This window comes from Lissotriton vulgaris, chromosome 3_1 (genome assembly GCF_964263255.1).
Source record: "Lissotriton vulgaris chromosome 3_1, aLisVul1.2, whole genome shotgun sequence".
Taxonomy (NCBI): domain Eukaryota; kingdom Metazoa; phylum Chordata; class Amphibia; order Caudata; family Salamandridae; genus Lissotriton; species Lissotriton vulgaris.
This window is the reverse complement of record NC_141689.1, coordinates 1,792,204,171-1,792,224,760: the sequence shown is the minus strand read 5'-3', so window position 1 is coordinate 1,792,224,760 and position 20,590 is coordinate 1,792,204,171. Positions and strand designations below refer to the sequence as shown.

Sequence of the window (20,590 nt, the reverse complement as noted above, 5' to 3'; positions counted from 1 at the left end):
ATGTAATGTGTGAGGTCATAAGCAGTGCATTGCAGAGGCATAAGCTGCAGGTTGGCCAGATATCGATAACTGCTGAATTTCTCTGATTTTGTAAGAGTGAAATATGAGCCTAACTATAACATCCCTGTAACTTTTGTTTTTTTCAGTGATTTTCTAAGGTTTAAAAAAATTCTATTTCCCAACTACAGCGTCCCTGTAACCTGTGGTTTTCCTTAGAAAGAGCTCTTTTCCTTTTTTGCTAACTTTAGCACCATTTGATGAATCTTCGCTAAACTTTCCCAAAAAGTTTATATGTATTTTTGATGGAAAATCGTGCAACTTCATCATCAACTCAGGTTTTACTATTTCTGCATGCCCTTTTCTCTAGTTTACTTAAAGCTGTTTTTTATGATCACAGGTATCTTTTTCGAAGTGGGAACATAGAACACCCTGGAGATAAACTCTTCAATACCACTGTGGAAGTTCTTCCTGCTCAAGTAAGCACTGGTTACACTTCAAGGTGTAGCTTGTATTATTTATGTGTGGTCTTTTCTTCCTACCTACTGCAGAGCTTTCTTTTTCTCATCTACAGGCAATTAAAATAAATGATGCACTAGGAAAATATCAAAAGACAGAAGATGGATTTTTAAGAATAGGTAAGTCATTTTCATTTTTTTTTTACAACTGAACCACTAGACATTACTTGTTGTAAGAGAAAAAGTGGAAACAATGAGACAATTTGTAATTAGACCAATGTGTATGGCACTGATAAGAAAGAGTAGAAAGAGATTTAAAAAAATATTGAAAACATGTTTAGGAGTTTGAGCTTCCTATCTAAATGTTATGAAGATATTAAATGTTACTTGCTCCACTATGGTATTCAAACTGAAATTTGCAGTTAATTTTAAGTTCAGTCATTCTTTTTTCACTTAGGAGTAACCATAAACTTTTATCACAAACCATGCACAGTGAGTGGACTTTGGATAAACCTCTGGCTTCTTTGGGTCATCCCCCATTAATCCTTGTTTGATTAATAATCATCATTTTGGATAAGTCTGTGGAATTTTGTACAGAAATAAAGTTTGCATTAATGACTGGTCAAAGAAAGGGGCTCATCTCAACATCGCAGCTGATGAGACAGGCGCCAGTCGAGAATGACAAGGACATACATCATGGCATGCCTTTCATGCACCATGGCAATACAAGCTCTTCACAGTTATTAAGGCAAATGTTGGCTATTAAAGAATGGAGGACAAGTATGCAGACTTTGCTCAATGTGTGCAGCATAATACTTTTTAAAATCATTTTTATAAATCAAAATCATTTCCTAGTATAGAAGCAACTGTATGTCTATGCTTGTTTAAGTTGTCAACAGTACTTTAGTTGATTTTGACTTTTCATATCTCCCCACATCAAAGGGTCCTCAGTTTAAGTGCCTTCTTCTTGCCTTTGCTGGTGGTAGACTTTGTGAGCCAATTTTAGTAGATCATATGCGTATTCACCCCATGCTTGAAGCCTAGCTAAGTTTCTTAAATTTTCACACTGCTCATGGTTAATTGTTGGGATAAAAGAGGGCTGCAAATAGACTAATTGTAAAATAAATCATAAAAACATGTAGTATGCGTTACTGTTTTTTTCTTCTTTTTTTAGTTATAGTGTTATGAAGTTGCTGCAAGGCATGGGCATGTAACGATAAATAAATTATAAATATGTACACACACAAGGAAGAGGGTTTCATGGCATTATATGCCATTTTGTGGTTTTCTCAGGAACTCCTCAACCAATTACAAAGAGTTGTATAGAAGAAATAAAACTTAAAACCAACTGACTAGCCATCTGCACATTAACACATTACAAATATAAATCTTTACCTCAGTATGCTGGTCTGGGAAATCTGACTTTTTAGTGGGGTCACCCAAGGATTATTACCTTTGGCTGGTTTATGTATTTGTAATGGCTTTAGAACTGTGTGCATTTAATATAGGTCTGTAGCCCACACTCAGGGTGCATGGTATTTAAAAGTAGGACATGTAGAATTTAAAGTTTGCATGTCCTTTCAGTGACTAGTCCCCAAAAACTATTTTTACTGTTGGAAGATTGTCCCGTCCATAGACAAACACTACAAAGCCATACTAAATACTAACACTGTATCTCTGGAATGAGATCAGTGAACAAAATAATTAAACAACTATTTTTAATAGTTGTTTTTATTTAATTTTTTTATTTTCAAAAAACCTTTATTAGAGGCAAAAAATATTGACCACAGCATGGTGCCTACATCCCTGGACTGGCCGGCATTGCAAAGTATTATTCTTGAAAGCATTATAGAAGGTAAAGGAATACACAGCAAGCCGCTTACAAACCTCTTCGGTCCGTCCGCGTCAGTTGGGACAAGTTGAGTTAGTAGGAGCATAAGGTCATTAGCATTTTGCTTCAAAATAACGAACAAGGAAACAACAGTACCACTTGAGCACATTTGCAGATGGAAAATGTATGTGTGTGCTGACATATTCTAAACGTTGAGTTATGGATTAATGTTGCCCGGTAACTACTTTTAATAGTTATTAAATATCCAATGCAATGGTAAAGTTGGATTTTTTTATAAATATTTTTTTAAAGGTACCCTTTCCCTGCCTAAAGTTGCAGGAGGCCAATTTGCATTGGCTCTTCACCTTCTCCTAGTCAATGATTACCCTTGAATGTGTGTGGAAAAGGTGTGAAATGCCTCCCATGAGTAAACAGTAGGCTTGCCGGAATAGCCCGCAATGACTCATCTCAGTTCAACAGAATTACAGGATGGGTGCTATGAGCATCTTTTTTTTTTGCAGTCATTTTTTTTATTTCTTACCAATTTAAAAACATGTTAGCAAAACAACTACAACAGTAGATACATTTTATCCGATCCCATCTACCCTGGTTGGAAGTGTTAAAACAAATAAATATGCTAGTAGCCATGGGCAGGGCCTTATCATTGTCATTCTAGCCTTTTTTTCATCTGTACATTAAAACTAAGTAGCTCATCACACCTCTATGCCTCTTTCAGGCATCCTTGACGATCACCTTTTCCACTGCCATATATGTGTCCATCCTCAGTTCCCAATCTTGAACTGTAAACACTGCCCCACTTTGAGTAATATCTTTCTTTGTCTGCATCATTGATTTAGCAATAGTCATGTATAGGTCGTTGCATCCAAATCTTTCAAGAATCGCAGCAGGGCAGGGTGCACAATCACCTCTATATGAATGTCCATGGAATCCTCCAACCTCTGTATTACTGCCTCCTAATAAGCCTGAATGTTTGGACATTTCCAAAGGATGTGTGTCAATGTTTCTTCCTTGCCACAGTTTTGTAGGCATATTTGCCTATTTTACATAGTAATTTTCTACTGTAATATATTCTGTGGAGAAGTTTCAACTGGATGAGGCGGGACCTTTCTTTTATCTCCACCTCCATTGGACACCTAAGTGTTTCTTGCCAGTCAGTCATCCAGGTCTTCTATATCGCTTTGCCAGTGGTTTCTTAATTTACATAGCTCTCCCTGTGTGTGTGTGTCATTAGTATGCTATATGTGAGATAGCTTTAGTTATCCTGTGACCATCTAGTAATCTCTTCTCTAATGGTGAGTTCTCTTTAGTCTCGTCCCCCCAAGGAATCCGAGATTGTAATGCACATATCAGTTGTAAATATTTGAACATTTGTAATGCCAACATCTCATATTCTGCCTTTTGGTTGGTCAAAGGGCACTATGCCATTCATATCCCACTCAGCTTCCTTTTTAGATAAGCCTACATTTTTAAATGTTTTGAACTCCAGTAGTGTTACCAATTGTCCAAGTCTTGGAACCAACAATAAAGGGGTTAGTCTCTCATCCCATTTCCCTATTTAGTCTGTGCCACGTGGATATTACTGTCTTGGTAACCGGTGCAAGCTCATTGTTCACCTCCCCTCCATATAGCACATGAATGTATCCCTTCTTACCCATTTAATAGGCCATCCCATATGCTGGCTCATCCATTGGTGCATTTGCCTATTCATTTACAATGCTAACCTGGGCTGCTCTAAAACGCTTTTCTCCCATCATATATCAACTTCTATAGTGTGGTTAGGGCAATCCTCCATGCACTGCCTGCCCATAGAACTGTTCTTAGTAGTCAGTTAATTTGAAAAAACTTTTTGGGGGATAGTATATGGGCTATTTTGAAATATATATATATATATATTTATATATATATATATATATATATATATATATATATATATATATATATATATATATATATATATATATATTATATATATATATCATATATATATCATATATATATAACCAAGATGTGACCAAGGCCTCTGAGCAGGCCGAAACGTTATGCTGGTGGCGATGCATTTAAATTAAATACAAAATTCTCTTCACCTAAAGACTTGGGTCAGCTGTCGTTTGTATGGATCGGCGGTCCCCCGGGACATTGGGGTTTGCCGGTTCGTGCTGGGCGAGTGCAGCTTGATATATATATATATATTTATATATATATTGGCCTTTTTGATACTATACTGTCAAATTCTTCTTGAGAGTCTAACCCTGCTTGACAGGTCTGCTGGGCTCAATTATAACACTTGTGACACACTTGAGGGGGAGTAAAAAGGATACCAAGACAGTTTTTGTGAATCCACCGTCTGGTTGCTGGAGGACTCTGATTGTGTCCTACCAGAATTTCTCTGGGATAATCAAGGGTACAGTACCTGCTTCAAAGTAGATTATTTTGAAGTGAGAGGGCACTTGGATTACCATTGTACTGTCCCCACACACTCACACCCAGCCCTTAGAACCTGGCATCTATGATGACAATCGTTTACTCTTCCGGAGCAAAAGCTTGTAGACCTGGAGCCTTTCCCAGATCTTCCTTGATTAATTTGTTCAAGTCTAACACTTTCTGACATGCATCATTTCACTGGAACACTACCTTTATACCAACTAATCTCCTCAAGCATACAGATTTCCGACATGTACTTTCATAAACTTCCCATGATATTTGACAACACAAAGAAACAAGATCACCACCTCCTAACTTGTAGTGTTCTTCAAAATCATAAGTGGTAGTGTGGGTACCCTCCATGGTAGCTTCCCCTGACACAAATTAGTGCAAAGCAATATTTGTGTTACTCAAAGACTTTGCACTGACATGTGTCACTTTGTGTGGTTTTGCACTGGCGCCTACATTTGATTAATCTAGCCCAGGATATTTGGCACATTTGAGAGTGGGAAAACAAACGAACATTTGTTTCTCACCTCTCCAATTTTCTGCATCCGATTGGTTTGAATAGCCACTACTAAGATAGTCAATTTTTTAATAATAAATGCTTCAGAAATGCATAATTTTTTGAGTTGATGATACTTCAGTTTTAACACTGATTAATGTCCATTAAGGAACATTTTGGCTGAAAATTGAAGGCTTTTTGCAGTTAATATTCCTCTACTCTATTTCGTTAAAACTTAGATATCTAAAGTTGCAAAGCCGTCCACGTTTTGATGTGTAAGGTGATGTGAGAAAACTGTGCATTTCTTTGCAACTTGAATTAACACACTTCATTACACATAAAACTATGTCCCTTGTGAACTGACATAGATCATGATACGATAAGCTAAACAATTGGCATGTTATTCCCCATTATGGGCGAAAACTGATGTTAATTGTCACACCTGATATATAATGACCCACAGGGTATCAATATTTATCAGGTGCTATGAAGCTCACGGAACACCAGGCCAGCGAGGGTCTAACCGGCAAGGGCATGACATTTTCAAAGTCTAAAACCAGAAAACTTTAAAACTAAAATTTATGTCCTTACTAAAAACCATGGGGTTGTTTCAGAAAGAATATTATAACATTTGGTGGCTGAGGTTTCTCATCAGGACTAAGGCTGGTTGTGTATTTGTGTATCTGTAAAAAGTGTGCATAACACTGTATTAGCTGCCATCTGTAACCTCTCTAAAGTATACAGCGTTGTTTCAACAATACTCCAGTGTGTACCTTATATCTTCAAAGGCAGGCCAGTTTCACGTTTAGATACATTATGCACATTGGAAAATTCTGCTCGATCCTTCTTCAATTCAGGAATTTTCCTCAGTCTGAAAAAAGGGGAAAGTGTAATTCCTTATTAGTTGTGTTTTCTGGTCATAAATCCGCTTCCTATGCTACAACAAGCGTTTCATTTCTATTTTAATTTTTAGATTCAGAGGGTGAGAAGCAGATCAAGGAAAAATACTGTTTTGCAGATGTGGTCGAATCTAGCTGAGGGAGGTTGCGGTAGTCATTTGAGCATGTGTGCTACTGGGTTCGATGGGGCCATGTGGGGGCGGTTGCATATTTCACAATTGACCCTAAATGTATGGTAAAATTGGAACATATTTCTGTGGAACTCGGAATTTCATTTATTGCCAAATGCAGCTAAAGAGGCATACAAACTAGAACCGGGGCCGCATCTGAGCGGCGGCCTAGTGCGGTTCATTTGTCTCGTTCCTCATGGCGATAATACAATGTTTATACCGTTCTTCAAAATGGACTTGATTCGAACTAGGGACCTCACAGCTTGAATGAATTACTTTATATTTTTGGCCTTAACAGGGTTAGCGAGTACGTGAAAACGGCAAACTTACCGTACTTTTGCTATTGGATCGTGGGTACCTTCTTTTCGCTCCATGGAAGTATTAGTGGAGATGGCCTTGTTCTGCTCCGTAGATATAGGCAGACCCGAGTAATGTAATGTATGTGTCTTGTAAAGCGCACTGCTGCCCTGAGGCGTCGTGGCGCTGTAAATGTAAATGTAAATGTATTGCGATTTATATAGCGCACGTATCACCCGAAGGCATCAAGGCGCTTGCCTTGGGAACCCGTCCTGGTATTCCCCTGTGAGATAACCCCAGCAGGGTATCCACAAGGTGAAAGCCAGGCATCCCGCCGCGAGGGGCCGTAGTGGAGATTAAGCAAGCTATTGCCCATAGTCGCAGAGTGTGAACCCGTGAGTCGAGTAGGCACCGGAACGAGAATTATCGAGTCCGTGGAATGTTTGAGCCCAAGACCCGCCGAGGCGGGGAATTGAACCCTGGTCCAGGACCGATCTCAGCTTCCAGGTCTGCCGCCTGTAACCCCTGAGCCACACTTCTCCACATTTAGACCGCTGGGGAACCCGTCCTGGCTATCCCTGTGAGATGGTCCTACTGGGTATCTCCAAGGTGAAACCAGGCATCCCCGGCGAATGTGGGGGGCCGTTGTAGAGATGAGGCAAGCTAATGCCCAGATTTGCCGAGTGTGATGACCGGTTAGAGTAGGCACCGAGGCGAGAATTGAATTGAACTCTTGTCCCGGGACGTTCTCTGCTTGCGGGTCTGCCGCCTCTAACCAGTGAGCCACACCACTCAATTGTAGGGTCATAGTAGTGGTCCATGTAGTTAATCTTGTAAACACTAAGAGTTTCTGACATTAGTGTGAATTTGGTTACAATATGATTTGTCAATTTCTACAATTTCATTCAAGCCCTGGTTCGCTGTATTGAATTTCAAGATAAATTATGCTCCTTTTCTTGTCAGATTAGCCTTCACATCGCCTCTTCTGGGGTTAGGCTGGACTACGCTCAGCAGTATCCACCGAAAATCTTTCTCTGAGTGTTTCATCTCGCTAAACTGCTTTACCAATAATACAGATGTTAATTTTGTCTTAACGCGAGATGTGTTGAACTATACGTTGCTTGATTTCTTGATTGATTTGCCCTTGCAGGAAGATTTATATTGGTAAAACCAATGCATAAACCACCTTTTTCCGTCCTACAGTTTGAAAATTCATTGTGTTTCCATCGGATTTGTCCATTCCTGAATGATGTGCCTTTGATTGTCTGGACACACACTATGCAGTTGCCGCGTTTGTGGTGACCCTGCACTGGTTTTAGGTTCCATCGCAACATAAGGCCTCCTTTTTTAGCTTGCTTGTTCAAAACGGGCTTGGCGAGAGCCATCAGGGATTTCTGCTAACCGTCATCAGTATGGACCGTGAAAAAGGCAGTGTGAAATCATGAAACCATAGATGAATTTGCAACCCCAATAAAAGCACCAAGAGGGTCAAGATATTTTAAAGTAATAATGATATAACCCTCTGCACTAAAGTATCAGACTGGTCAAAACAATTGACTTTGAATGTGTGTCTCCAAATGCACTTGCACTTTTTATCACTTATTTGTTAAATGTAGAGCACTTTCAGTTATGTTAGGAATGAATGCATAACAATAATCGCACTGTGTTTACCGCACTATTGCTGTTACCAAGTCTAATAATGCGCTGTCATAATTTTGTGTTTTTTGTGTGGTACACTTGATTGATGTCAAAGATGAGTGTTTTTCCTTTTCATGACATGTTAACCCCTTGTATGCTGGTGACGAACCCCAGCCGTCACTCTCCGCGGTGCTCGTGTGCTGATGACGGCTGGGGTTCGTCACGGCTCCGCCCTGTTCGTTTGTTTACCGCACAGCGGTAGAAACGGGCCAGCAGCGAAGGGGTTAAAACACAGTGACTATGTTTACATGAACCGTGAAATGAATACAGGGCCTAGTTTATTGATTAACTTGTTCTTGTTCTTGAGTACAGTGACTTGAATCAACGCAGCCACATTCCTTTTGTTTCTTGTACACTTAGAAATATGGCATTTTCCTGCCTAAGACAACCATGCCTTTCCGTCAGTGTTCAAAATGGCCTGACTCCAATGGCTCTCCTGAGGTGAGATGTGTATTGTTCCCTGAAAGTGAACAAAGGCCCTCGGGCATGGAGAATGGTATTAATCTCTAAGGAAGGATGGCCTGGGGGCTGTTTGCAGCGCCTGCTTGCTCTTCAAAGGGTATCCTGGGGCCTGTGCCCAGACCATGCCTGACTTCAGCAAAATATTACTTTTTTTCTGGTAGTTGCATCTCACACCTGTGCTTGCCTTCACTTAGTTTCTCTAGTCAGGCTGGCACAAAAGTCAGTGAGGTTTGAGGAACGTACCAGAACTTGTTTAGGATTGGATAAAGGCTTGGCCATCGTGCACATGCTGGCACTGGGCAAAAAATTAGGCCCCACACTCCTGGGCCTGTGTGGATCAGAAGCTGCACTGACGTGTTGTCTGAAGAACCTGAAGGTAGACTTCAGAATCCAGGACACCAGACTCCGACCTCCTGTTATGCTATAGGGACACAACAAGGTTTCAGAGGCCTCCCTTTCTGCAACTGCCTAGCTGACCACTTCCAGCTGGACCTGCCATGGATCCTAATGCTAGCCTCTGCTGGAGTGTGTTCTAACCCCTATGTTTTGCCGCTCAGGTCGTAGGCTCATGACTGGTGCTGGGATGTATTTCTTTTATCCCAACTGCAAAAGCTGGGACTTAAATACATTTGCTTATTTCTGCCTGGAGAACGATTACAAACTGGAAACATCAACAAAGCTGTTGACGCTGAATCACCGGTCAGTCTCAGCTTGCTGGATACCCTGGTAAAGGGGATCTGACTTCTAGAAAACAGTTTAAGTCCAAACGTAGAGGATTCATAGATATTTCCAACTGTATGAATAAAAGACTGAATTAAATCTTTGAAGTGCTAACAACCCAACATATAATTTCCGAAACTCTCTGAGTTTGAACATGCTCTAATACAGCAGTGCCAGGAATAGATGAGTTCTTTTTCACAAGGCATAGAAGCATGATTGTCAATTGAATGATTTTAAAAATCTTTGAATCACTAAGAACAATTCTTAAGTATTATTTCTTTAATAAAGCACCATGTTAATTATGGAAGGAAGCACCATATTTAAGAGCTCTCTTTCCACTACAGTCTGCAGTTTCTAATCATTCTACAGAATGCCCTCTGATTTTATGCTTTCTCTATTCTTAAAGAATACACAATCGACATGCAAACGAAGTCCTGAGGATCCTGTTTAGTGTAACTGCCATTAGAATACAGTATGGAAGTACACTTATTTCTGTATTTGCACATTGTTTTGGTATTTCAGAAGGGACTGAACATGCTTTGTTATCTACACATGTAATAACTATTGTAGGAGTAAATTTCATTCCCATGCAATGAAAGTGCATGTGTAATAGGCACCATTCTCATGGGGGAATGACATTTACTGTGTGCTATCTTAAATATGAAGGCAAATGTGCTGAAAGGCCATGGAAGAACATGAGTATTTAGGTGGTGGTGACACCGAATGAGCCACTCATCGAGAACAGCATTTGGGGGTGCATGTACAGACTGCACTAGCCTGTGAGAGGTTCCACACCGAGTAAAGGCAGATTAAGGGGGCCTCTGCAGCAACACCAACAGTGTGAACATCCCACCCCCTTCACTGTGGCTCATTAGCAGGATCACAAACCCTCTGTAAAAGTCTGGGTACACCTACACAGAAACGCAAACCCTTGCTCATTGATTCTGTTTTGCTCTATCTATGGTAAATGTGTTGAAATACAGATTTAAATGATGAGCAGTGCCAAATCTTTTCATAGTAAAAGGACTCAAGCTCTGGCCGGAGCAGGACACTACGATGTGGTTGTACAACCCCCTTGTCATGGACAACCCCCTTGTCATTTTCAAAAACACAGGGGGGAGGTAGAGCAGATAATTGGATTCGCGCTCCACAACGATACTTAAGTAAACAACGGAAATCCAATATTTAGAGGTAAAGGGAAGAGAGTGTTCAATGGATGTTGAAGCACTCAGTGTTTTGTAAAATACCCCTCACACACCAAAAGGCCCCTTGGTGTCATGCTTCATCATCGGGGTCTTCGCACCCCTCTATCGGGATGCGGCGTGCTGCGACCTACGGCTACGCGGGAGCACTTATGGTGTTGACTATGTGTGGTGTACAGTGTGTGGGGTATTTTTTTTAAGTGAGTGGGGGGGTGTGTGGTGAAAAATTAAAAAGTACCTGGCACTAGAGTATAAAAAGAAAAACAATTTTATTCTGAACTCTGGCTGGTACTGTTAAAAGAAGTGCAGGACGAGGTCAAGGCTGTTGTATTAATGAACAGGACCTCTGGTGTGCGTTGTTGTCGACATGCTTCGGAGACAAGCTCCTTCCTCAGGACGGGGGCACAACCTCCCCTCCCTACTCACGTCTTAGTTACTAAAAAAAGTGTATTTACAGAAAAGTGAATTTTTTGTATAGGCTAAGTGTGCCTATAGCGGTCTGCTACAAGCACAATGACTTGTGAAGCTTCTTTGTAGGCTTCATGAGCAAAATAGGAACGTCGGGGTGTTGCTCCAATGGCTATAAGGACAGGACGCTCTGATCGCCGCCTTACCCCTCACGCTGCTCCGCTGGTCACCAGCGGAGCAGCGTGAGGGGTAAGGCGGCAATCAGAGCGTCCTGTCCTTATAGCCATTGGAGCAACACCCCGACGTTCCTATTTTGCTCATGAAGCCTACAAAGAAGCTTCACAAGTCATTGTGCTTGTAGCAGACCGCTGTAGGCACACTTAGCCTATACAAAAAATTCACTTTTCTGTAAATACACTTTTTTTAGTAACTAAGACGTGAGTAGGGAGGGGAGGTTGTGCCCCCGTCCTGAGGAAGGAGCTTGTCTCCGAAACATGTCGACAACAACGCACACCAGAGGTCCTGTTCATTAATACAACAGCCTTGACCTCGTCCTGCACTTCTTTTAACAGTACCAGCCAGAGTTCAGAATAAAATTGTTTTTCTTTTTATACTCTAGTGCCAGGTACTTTTTAATTTTTCACCACACACCCCCCCACTCACTTAAAAAACATACCCCACACACTGTACACCACACATAGTCAACACCATAAGTGCTCCCGCGTAGCCGTAGGTCGCAGCACGCCGCATCCCGATAGAGGGGTGCGAAGACCCCGATGATGAAGCATGACACCAAGGGGCCTTTTGGTGTGTGAGGGGTATTTTACAAAACACTGAGTGCTTCAACATCCGCTGGTCACCAGCGGAGCAGCGTGAGGGGTAAGGCGGCGATCAGAGCGTCCTGTCCTTATAGCCATTGGAGCAACACCCCGACGTTCCTATTTTGCTCATGAAGCCTACAAAGAAGCTTCACAAGTCATTGTGCTTGTAGCAGACCGCTGTAGGCACACTTAGCCTATACAAAAAATTCACTTTTCTGTAAATACACTTTTTTTAGTAACTAAGACGTGAGTAGGGAGGGGAGGTTGTGCCCCCGTCCTGAGGAAGGAGCTTGTCTCCGAAACATGTCGACAACAACGCACACCAGAGGTCCTGTTCATTAATACAACAGCCTTGACCTCGTCCTGCACTTCTTTTAACAGTACCAGCCAGAGTTCAGAATAAAATTGTTTTTCTTTTTATACTCTAGTGCCAGGTACTTTTTAATTTTTCACCACACACCCCCCCACTCACTTAAAAAACATACCCCACACACTGTACACCACACATAGTCAACACCATAAGTGCTCCCGCGTAGCCGTAGGTCGCAGCACGCCGCATCCCGATAGAGGGGTGCGAAGACCCCGATGATGAAGCATGACACCAAGGGGCCTTTTGGTGTGTGAGGGGTATTTTACAAAACACTGAGTGCTTCAACATCCATTGAACACTCTCTTCCCAACCCCCTTGTCATGCATCCTTTGAGTAAACCAAATTCAACAGCACAGACCACGGGTAAAGAGCAAATGCTTCTAAGTGAATTGCGCTTAAAAGTAAAGCTTTATCATGCTGCAGCAATAAAATTTAATATGATCCCCCATGATCATTGCAATAATCATTGAACACACCGCCGTTGAGACCTAGTTTCCACCACACTTCTAAAGACCAAAACAGTTTACGTATCAAAACACTTCTTATATTTTCCTACCAATTCAGTCAAGTTTGCAGCCAAGTCCTTTGTGGTTCAGAAATATATGTTTTTGAACTTAATTATTGTAGTATGGTTAAGATTATCTTTGGTTGATGGTTTTCAGTGTAATTGATTACGCTGTGTTAAAATGAATTACCTGCATGATCATTGGTACAGGTATGTGCCAAATAATTCTGTTCACTCTTATGCATTCCTCACTTTTTATTTTATATTTTTTGTATATGTTTTTTGGAGCACTTCAAGTTTAGCAATGATTTTTCTTACCACTGTCCTTAGTGAGACTGCTCATATTTCATGTGCTATGTATGGAAGCACTTTCCCATCTAGCGGTCCGTACAATTAGGCTGGGTCTCACGATCTGTGCCAGAGCCACCAAGCAGGATTCCTATGATACTGTGATCAATTCTGCCTGTCACTAACCATGTGAAATAGTGTGCAGGTCAGGATTTGGTGGCTGAAATTACATCAATTGTGCTAAGACACCCCGCTCTAGATTCACAAAGGTAAACTAAGACCTAAAGTCTAAATTTAGACTTCAGGTCTAAACTTAGACTTTAGATCTAAACTTAGACTTCAGCTCTAAACTTTCACTTCAGCGCTAAAGTTATACTTAAGGTTTAAACTTACATTTCAGGTCTAAAAATAGACTTCAGGTCTAAAGTTAGACGTTAGGTCTAAATGTAGACTTCAGGCCTAACTTACACTTCAGGCCTAAGTTTACTTTTGTGAATCGGGGACCCAGTGTCTGAGAAATTCTCCCCTACCAGAGAAGCTGCAGAGTGAGCATTGCAGGAGAGCAAAGTGGTCACTCCTCCTTTCTGATCCATAAGTCTTAGATTTCACTCCAAAGACTCAACAGTTTTACAACATTCCAGTTTTTTGTTCTTGCCTATGAGACAGCCTTTTAGCTGTCTGCAGGCAAAAGCCTTTTGTGGACCACAGTGGCTTAGGTGAGATGAAAAAAGTGGGGTGGTCTCTGAAAGGGGCATGGTCTCTAAAAGGGGCGTTGCATAAGTAATTAAGGGCATGGCTTAAAACATGTGAACTACAGTCCGGTGCTTTAAACAGCATGCTGCCGGCAAGCATTTAGAACCATCTATGTACGTTTCCTGATATTGCATCCAGACATATCACACAACAAACATACGCAATAAAGAAGTCAGAACTATTGGGTTTGTGAGTGGTTGTTAGCAGTTTGATAAAAAAGAGTAACAACAATAATTATGTTGTAAATTATCAGAATTGGTAATTACATATAATACATATGTGACCTTCTCTATGAGTGTGCTGTAGAGAGGGGCCAGAAATTGGATGAGTATGTAATCCAAACACTGTTATGGCCCTTTGACTCATATTGCCTACAGCCTCTGCTCTAGAGCTCTCAATCGTGCCCCATTATTGCCGCCCTCCCACAGCCAGAACTCACCAGGAAACCTAAATCCGACTGGAAAACTCAATAGCTCAGCCTTTTAGAGCTGAGCCCTTTTGGTTATGCTGATACTTAGTACATTTCAATTACAAGACAAATTCCACTGAAGTGTAAAAAATTTAAAGTCTTTAATTACGTAAAATATGCAATGTATATTCAGTAACCTATTGCTAACGTTGTCAAAGCCATTGGGTTCCAAAAGCAAGACTTCTTAGCTTTGCAATGTTTGTTATTGATAGCTGCTGCTTTAGCTAGTATTTAACCATCAGTGTTATATTTATAGCTGCCACATCATTAACTCTTCTTTCCACCATTTTTTACATTGTGAAACTTTACATTAAAACGCAACTAGGTTATTATTCTAAGATGTTGTTGCTTAGCCAGTTATGCAGGATTTTGTGCTGATGTTACTTATAGCTCAGCTCCTGTCTTTAACAGCAATTTCGATGAACCATACAGTTGAAAACTGTTTACAGTTTTACTGTGTCATTGCCCCAGGGTGTTGTCGTGCACCAGTCTCGGAGGAATGGTGCGCTGATAGTAAGAGAAACAATAATTTAATTGACAACTTATTCAGTTTCAAATTGTTCCACTGACAAATTGAGTTGAGCTGCAAAACAGTTTTCTCAATACGAAATGTTAACACATTGGCAAACATGCATGATAGATAGTAAGGTGAGGCGGGGATTATCTTAACCATTAATTACGAATGTAAAACTCCCGAGCGACTAAGCCCAGTATCAGCAACCACCAAGCTTTTAATTCAAAAAGTAAGTGGCAGCACGCTCTCTCTCTTGTCCTTCTTATCCATCTGGTTTTCGGCTTCACAAGCCTCGTTATTATTATTATTATTATTTCGAGTTTTGTATAGCGCATAGTTACCCTAGAGCATCCCAGCGCTTGTTCCAGAACAACAGAAAGGTAGCAATCAAGTGTACTCAAAGGCATCAGTTAGGAAAGAGGTGCGTTTTAAGGAGTTTGCGGAATCGGAGAAGACAGGTCTTTGAGCGCAGACTCGGGGGGGGGGGGGGTGTGGGGGGAGTGAATTCCGAAGAGGCGCTATATTCACTGAGAATCTTATCCCCCCGTACGTGCCTTTTTAACTTTGGGAGTTTTGAGCAGATGTTTCTGATCTGAGCACAAGGCTCTATTGGCCTTATAGGGTACAGCAAGATTTTTCAGGATAGGAGGTCCCTTATCCTGCAGAATTTTATGCGCAATGCAGAGGGACCTAAATTTGACCCTCTCACGCACCGGAAGCCAAGGCAGTGCCTTCAATGCGGGTTTAGCTGACCACGACGTTGGGACGTTCTTAAGAAGCCACGCTGCAGCGTTTTGAATCTGTTGGAGTTTGTTGAACGTTGCTTCAGGGGCACCAAGAAAGATAGCATTGCTATAATCCAGTCTTGATACAATCAGCCCCTGAATGAGCAGCTTCCTAGATAACGGTGGGAGGAGGGGCAGAACTTTCCGAGCTGAGCGGAGAAGACTGAAACAAACTTCCGCCATTTTTTTCACATGGGTCCTAAAGGAGAGGTCTTGTTCCAGCCAGACCCCGAGACTCTTAATCTCTTCCTTCGGACTCAGGAGTTCACCCAAACAACTGGGCCAGATGGTCGAAGGGAGTGTGGAACGCTTATGCCCTAGAAGCATTATTTCGGTCTTTGAACCGTTCAGCTTCAGTGCTGATTCACACATCCAGGTGTAGACTTTAGACATGCAGGAATGCAGCGTGTCGGGACTTTCGGCAAACTGGGATAAGGCGACCACCAGCTGAGTATCATCAGCGTAGCTCACGATTTTGATATCAAATGGGGCAACCACATCCTACAAGGGGCCCATATACACATTGATGAATGTGGGGCTTAAAGAGGAGCCTTGTGGCACACCACAATGGAGGGGGATTGACGCTGATCGTGCGCTACCTTCCCACACCTGGTAAGTCCGGTTGCTAAGAAATGACTTAAGCCATTTCAATGCCATCCCAGTCACCCCTACATCTGACAGCCGTTGAGTTAACACTTGATGATTAACAGTGTCAAAAGCCGCACTGAGATCCAGGAGGATCACTGCCACTGATCCTTCCGAATCCAAGATGCTTCTGGCTTCCTCAACGACTGCCAGAGGGCAGTGTCAGTGCCCTGTCCCGGCCGAAAGCCTGTTTGCGAATTTCTCAGCAGGACATTGGACTTAAGAAAGTGTGATAGATGTGAATTCACCAATCTTTCCGCGATTTTACTGAGTCCCGGAAGCAGAGAAATAGGCCTGTAATTTGCCAGGTCTAGTGGATCTAAGTTGGGCTTTTTCAAGAGAGCTTTCACGACTGCTCCCTTCCAGCTCAATGGAACCAGACCTCATGCAAAAGATGCATTGATTAAGTCGGTCACAGGGTTAGCAATGATGGATCCTACCTGTTTCAAGATCCTCATATCAATCAATCAATCAATCACAGGCATTTATATAGCGCATTACTTACCCGGAGGGTCTCAAGGCGCTGGGGGGGGGGGGAGTGCTGCTACTGCTCGAATAGCCAGGTCTTGAGCTTCTTCCTGAAGGAGAGGTGGTCTTGGGTCAGGCGCAGGTCGGTCGGTAGGGAGTTCCAGGTCTTGGCGGCCAGGTAGGAGAAGGACCTTCCTCCCGTTGTCATAGGGACTGGGTCACTAGGAGAGCCGCTCTTAATAGTGACCAGTACTTTAAGGACCTCGTCCATAGATACTGGTCCAAAGGCTTCCAAAAGGACGGGGGCTCCAGCTGATTCACTGCTAGCCTCTACTCTCTGGTCCATCTGGGGCAGGGCACATAAAATGCTCTATATTTTGGTATGGAAGTAGTTCGCTAAATCCTTACATTTATCTTCTAGATTATCATGGGCTGGAGAAAGCTCGGGAACCCTCAATAGTTCCTTAACCACTAAAAAGGTTTCTCTGGAGTAGTTCGAGGAGTTTTTAATTCTTTCATCAAAGAATTGTGCTTTAGTACTACGAAGAGCGAGTTTATACGCCCTTATCGCAGAGCGATACTCAATTCTATTAGATTCATCCCAGTCCTGCCTCCAGGCACGTTCAAGCTTCTTACAGCCCTTTCTAAGGGTTCTTAGCTCGGGCGTATACCAAGGAGCAGAGCCCATTCTCTTCTCCCTTTTTGCGACAGTTCTTTTAGGGAGGATAGAATCAAGTGAGCTGGTCAACCAGATATTGAGGTTTGCATCTGCCAATACTGGGTACAAAGCTGGGGGGGGGCGCGAACATTCGAGTTTAGGGATCCAATTCTCAACCGACAGCCTGGACCAAGCTCTTTCCAGGGTGCGAACACTAGGGAAGGATGTAGTCATGGCATCAATTTGCCAGGTGAGAGGAATCAAGAAGTGGTCCGACCACGGGAGTGGAAAGGGAGGCATGGCTTTAGTCTATGCCAACTGTCTATACGTGGGGATCACCAGCATACCATCTTCAACGGCTCCAACTGGTGCAAACCAGGCAGCCAGATTAATCTTCCAGCAACCCAAACACCAACATGTAACCCCGTTGCTAAAAACCCTTCACTGGCTCCCAGTTGCCCAACGTTGCATCTTTAAACTGGGCTGCACTATCTTCAAATCTCTCTTTGTTTCTGCCCCTGCTTTCATTTCCCTCCGCTTACACCCTTATGCTCCCTCCCGACACCTCAGATCTTCTGCCCACAATTTACTGATCATTACCAGGTTCAGACGCAAGAAGCATGGTGGTGCTGGCTTCTCTTTTCTTGCCCCATCCACTTGGAACTCCCTTCTCCTCCCAATTCGGCTCACTTCTGATTATCCCACTTTCCGCAAATCTCTGAAAACTCATTTGTTCCGTCTTGCCTACGGCTAGCTGCCTACACCCCCTGTGTCCTCTTCCATGGTCCCCGAGCGCCAAGAAACCAATTGGTGTATGTGCGCAGTATTAAACACTTTTAACATAACATACCATCTCAAAAGGGACACGTTAGAAAAGATCGGGTCAAGCAAATGGCCCTTGTTATGTGTTGCTCCCGAATTAATCAGGCCTACCTCATATGCCTTAAGATCACATTGTAAGTCTGCCGCCAGCAGGTCCGCGGGGTAATTAAAGTGAAGGTTAAAATCTCCCAGCATCATAAAATTGGTAGTAGTAGATGCCAAAACCGTGACGGTTTCCATCAGAGAGCTGACAAAATTTCCGATGCATCCTGGTGGACGATACACCAACAGGCCTGACACAGATACCGTAGGTGAAATCTGAAAAGAGAACTTACAGCTCTCGCAGTCCACCACCCCGCTATTCTGTGCCCTACACACAAGAGTCCCTATATAGTATGGCAATACCACCTCCCGACCTACTGGCCTGTTCTGAGAGTATATTAAAAATCCTGGGGGGAGGGCTTGTACAATGTTCACCCCTGAGCCTGAAGTGAGCCACGTTTCCGTTAAAAACAAGATATCTAAGTTATGATCCTGTATGAGAAAATTAATCTCTAAGGAGTGCCTCGGGAGGGATCTACAGTTCAACAATGCCATTTGCAGGGAACTCTTTACCATAGGTGGCTGGGACGAGCCACATACCTTACAATAGGAGAAAGGTTTTGCTCCTTTGTGCATGTAGTTGCATGTGGATTTTTTTGGAGGGCGTAGTGATATAAGATCATCGCGGGTATAAGTAATACGGAGCCCTGAATAATTAGGCATAGGTTCTGGCCCTGAGCCCGCCTGGGCCCGGACGGGCACAGACGGGCTGGACTCTGGCGAGACTCCGGCGGGAGTCCGGCGAGTGTGCTGCGCGTGACCGCTGCGCGTTAGCATGACCGTTTTAAATAAAGGTCTAGCGTCCTTATGACGACTAGACCGTCAGTCAAGATGGCGCCGCCAGGTGTCCTTCACTCCCCCAAGATGTCCGCCGAAGTGGAATGCTCAGCAAGGGGCCCGCAAAATGCAGTGGTTTTCCAATTATAGTGCAGGCAAGTGGGCAAATATTAAAAACAGGGGAGAAGGGAAAATAAACACTAAAGTAAATGCCAAAAACGGGATTTTAAATTTTTTCGTTCCAAGCCTCGCAGAATAACGCAATTGGGCACAGCACGCTCTAGTTACATGCTCGAGCCACCAGTCAGTTCTAGAGACTGACCACCTACTTCACTCGCCTTAAATAAAGGTCTAGCGTCCTTATGACGACTAGGCCGTCAGCCAAGATGGCGCCGCCAGGCGTCCTTCACTCCCCCAAGATGTCCGCCGAAGTGGAATGCTCGGCAAGGGACCCGCAAAATGCGGTAGTTTTCCAATTATAGTGCAGGCAAGTGGGCAAATATTAAAAACAGGGGAGAAGGGAAAATAAACACTAAAGTAAATGCCAAAAACGGGATTTTTAAAATTTTCGCTACAAGCCTCGCAGAATAACGCAATTGGGCGCAGCAGGCTCTAGTTACATGCTCGAGCCACCAGTCAGTTCACTGGTGGACACGGTCTGCACTGAAGTAATTACGTACTTTTCAACCACCAGGTCGTCACATGAGTCAGTAGTCCTACTGGCACCAGAATGCACCAGTGATGTTATTGACTATACTCTCAAATTGCAGCGCAAATTCAAATACAGCATAATTGCGTCCAAAGCTCTGCAAATAATTCAACATGTCCTTCAGTTTCAATGTATACAATAAGGCAACATGTACATCCCTCTTTAGTTGTGCATGCAAACATAAAAGTTCATAACTACGAGATTCACCCCATCAAGGGTGAAATTGCTATTCTCATATTAACATGACTAGATAATCTGGATTTCATTAAAGACACGGAGGCTGACATTATGCATTATTCCTTTAATGCAGTCCAAGCAGCTGCTTACATCACAATATTAAAAGGTCCCAGAATAAGACAATAGCAACACATGAAAGGCATGAGCCATCAACAATCTGCCTCTTTTAAATGTGTAGGAAAATAAGTTCATGAAACTTGAAACATCAAAACAATCTTCTGATGAGCAGGATGAAGGAGAAGGAAGAACGAAGATAAAACCAAAGGCCAGATGACACACAGTTAAGGAGAGTTACCTGAAAAGAGAAAGAAGTAAATATCGCTTGAATGTAAAAAATAGTGTCAAGCTTATCAAGCTAAAAGGAAAAAGAGATGAAACAAGTACTGTTAATAAAAAGTACAGTAATAAACTGTAAAAAAACAGCTTTAAATCATTGTAAGACCACCAAGGGGTGGGATGTAATGTAAAATTGCTTTTGTATAGCGCATTCTATCACTCCAAGGAGCATCTTGGCGCTGTGAGCCACCCCAGAATAGAAAAAGGTGGGTAAGCTGGAACAGTTCTCAGCAGATAACCCT

The 20,590-nt window shown here is 42.6% G+C and overlaps 1 protein-coding gene across 2 annotated transcripts in view; it reads left to right on the top strand.

Moving 5' to 3' along the window:
* MGAT4D (MGAT4 family member D) overlaps positions 1-20,590 on the top strand; it is a 720,909-nt gene that overhangs the window by 636,095 nt on the left and 64,224 nt on the right. For both annotated transcript variants that reach the window (XM_086962223.1, XM_086962222.1), the window contains exons 12-13: positions 398-476; positions 572-635. In XM_086962223.1, coding sequence (XP_086818349.1) covers positions 398-476; positions 572-635 — 143 coding nt within the window. The remainder of the gene's footprint in view (positions 1-397; positions 477-571; positions 636-20,590) is intronic.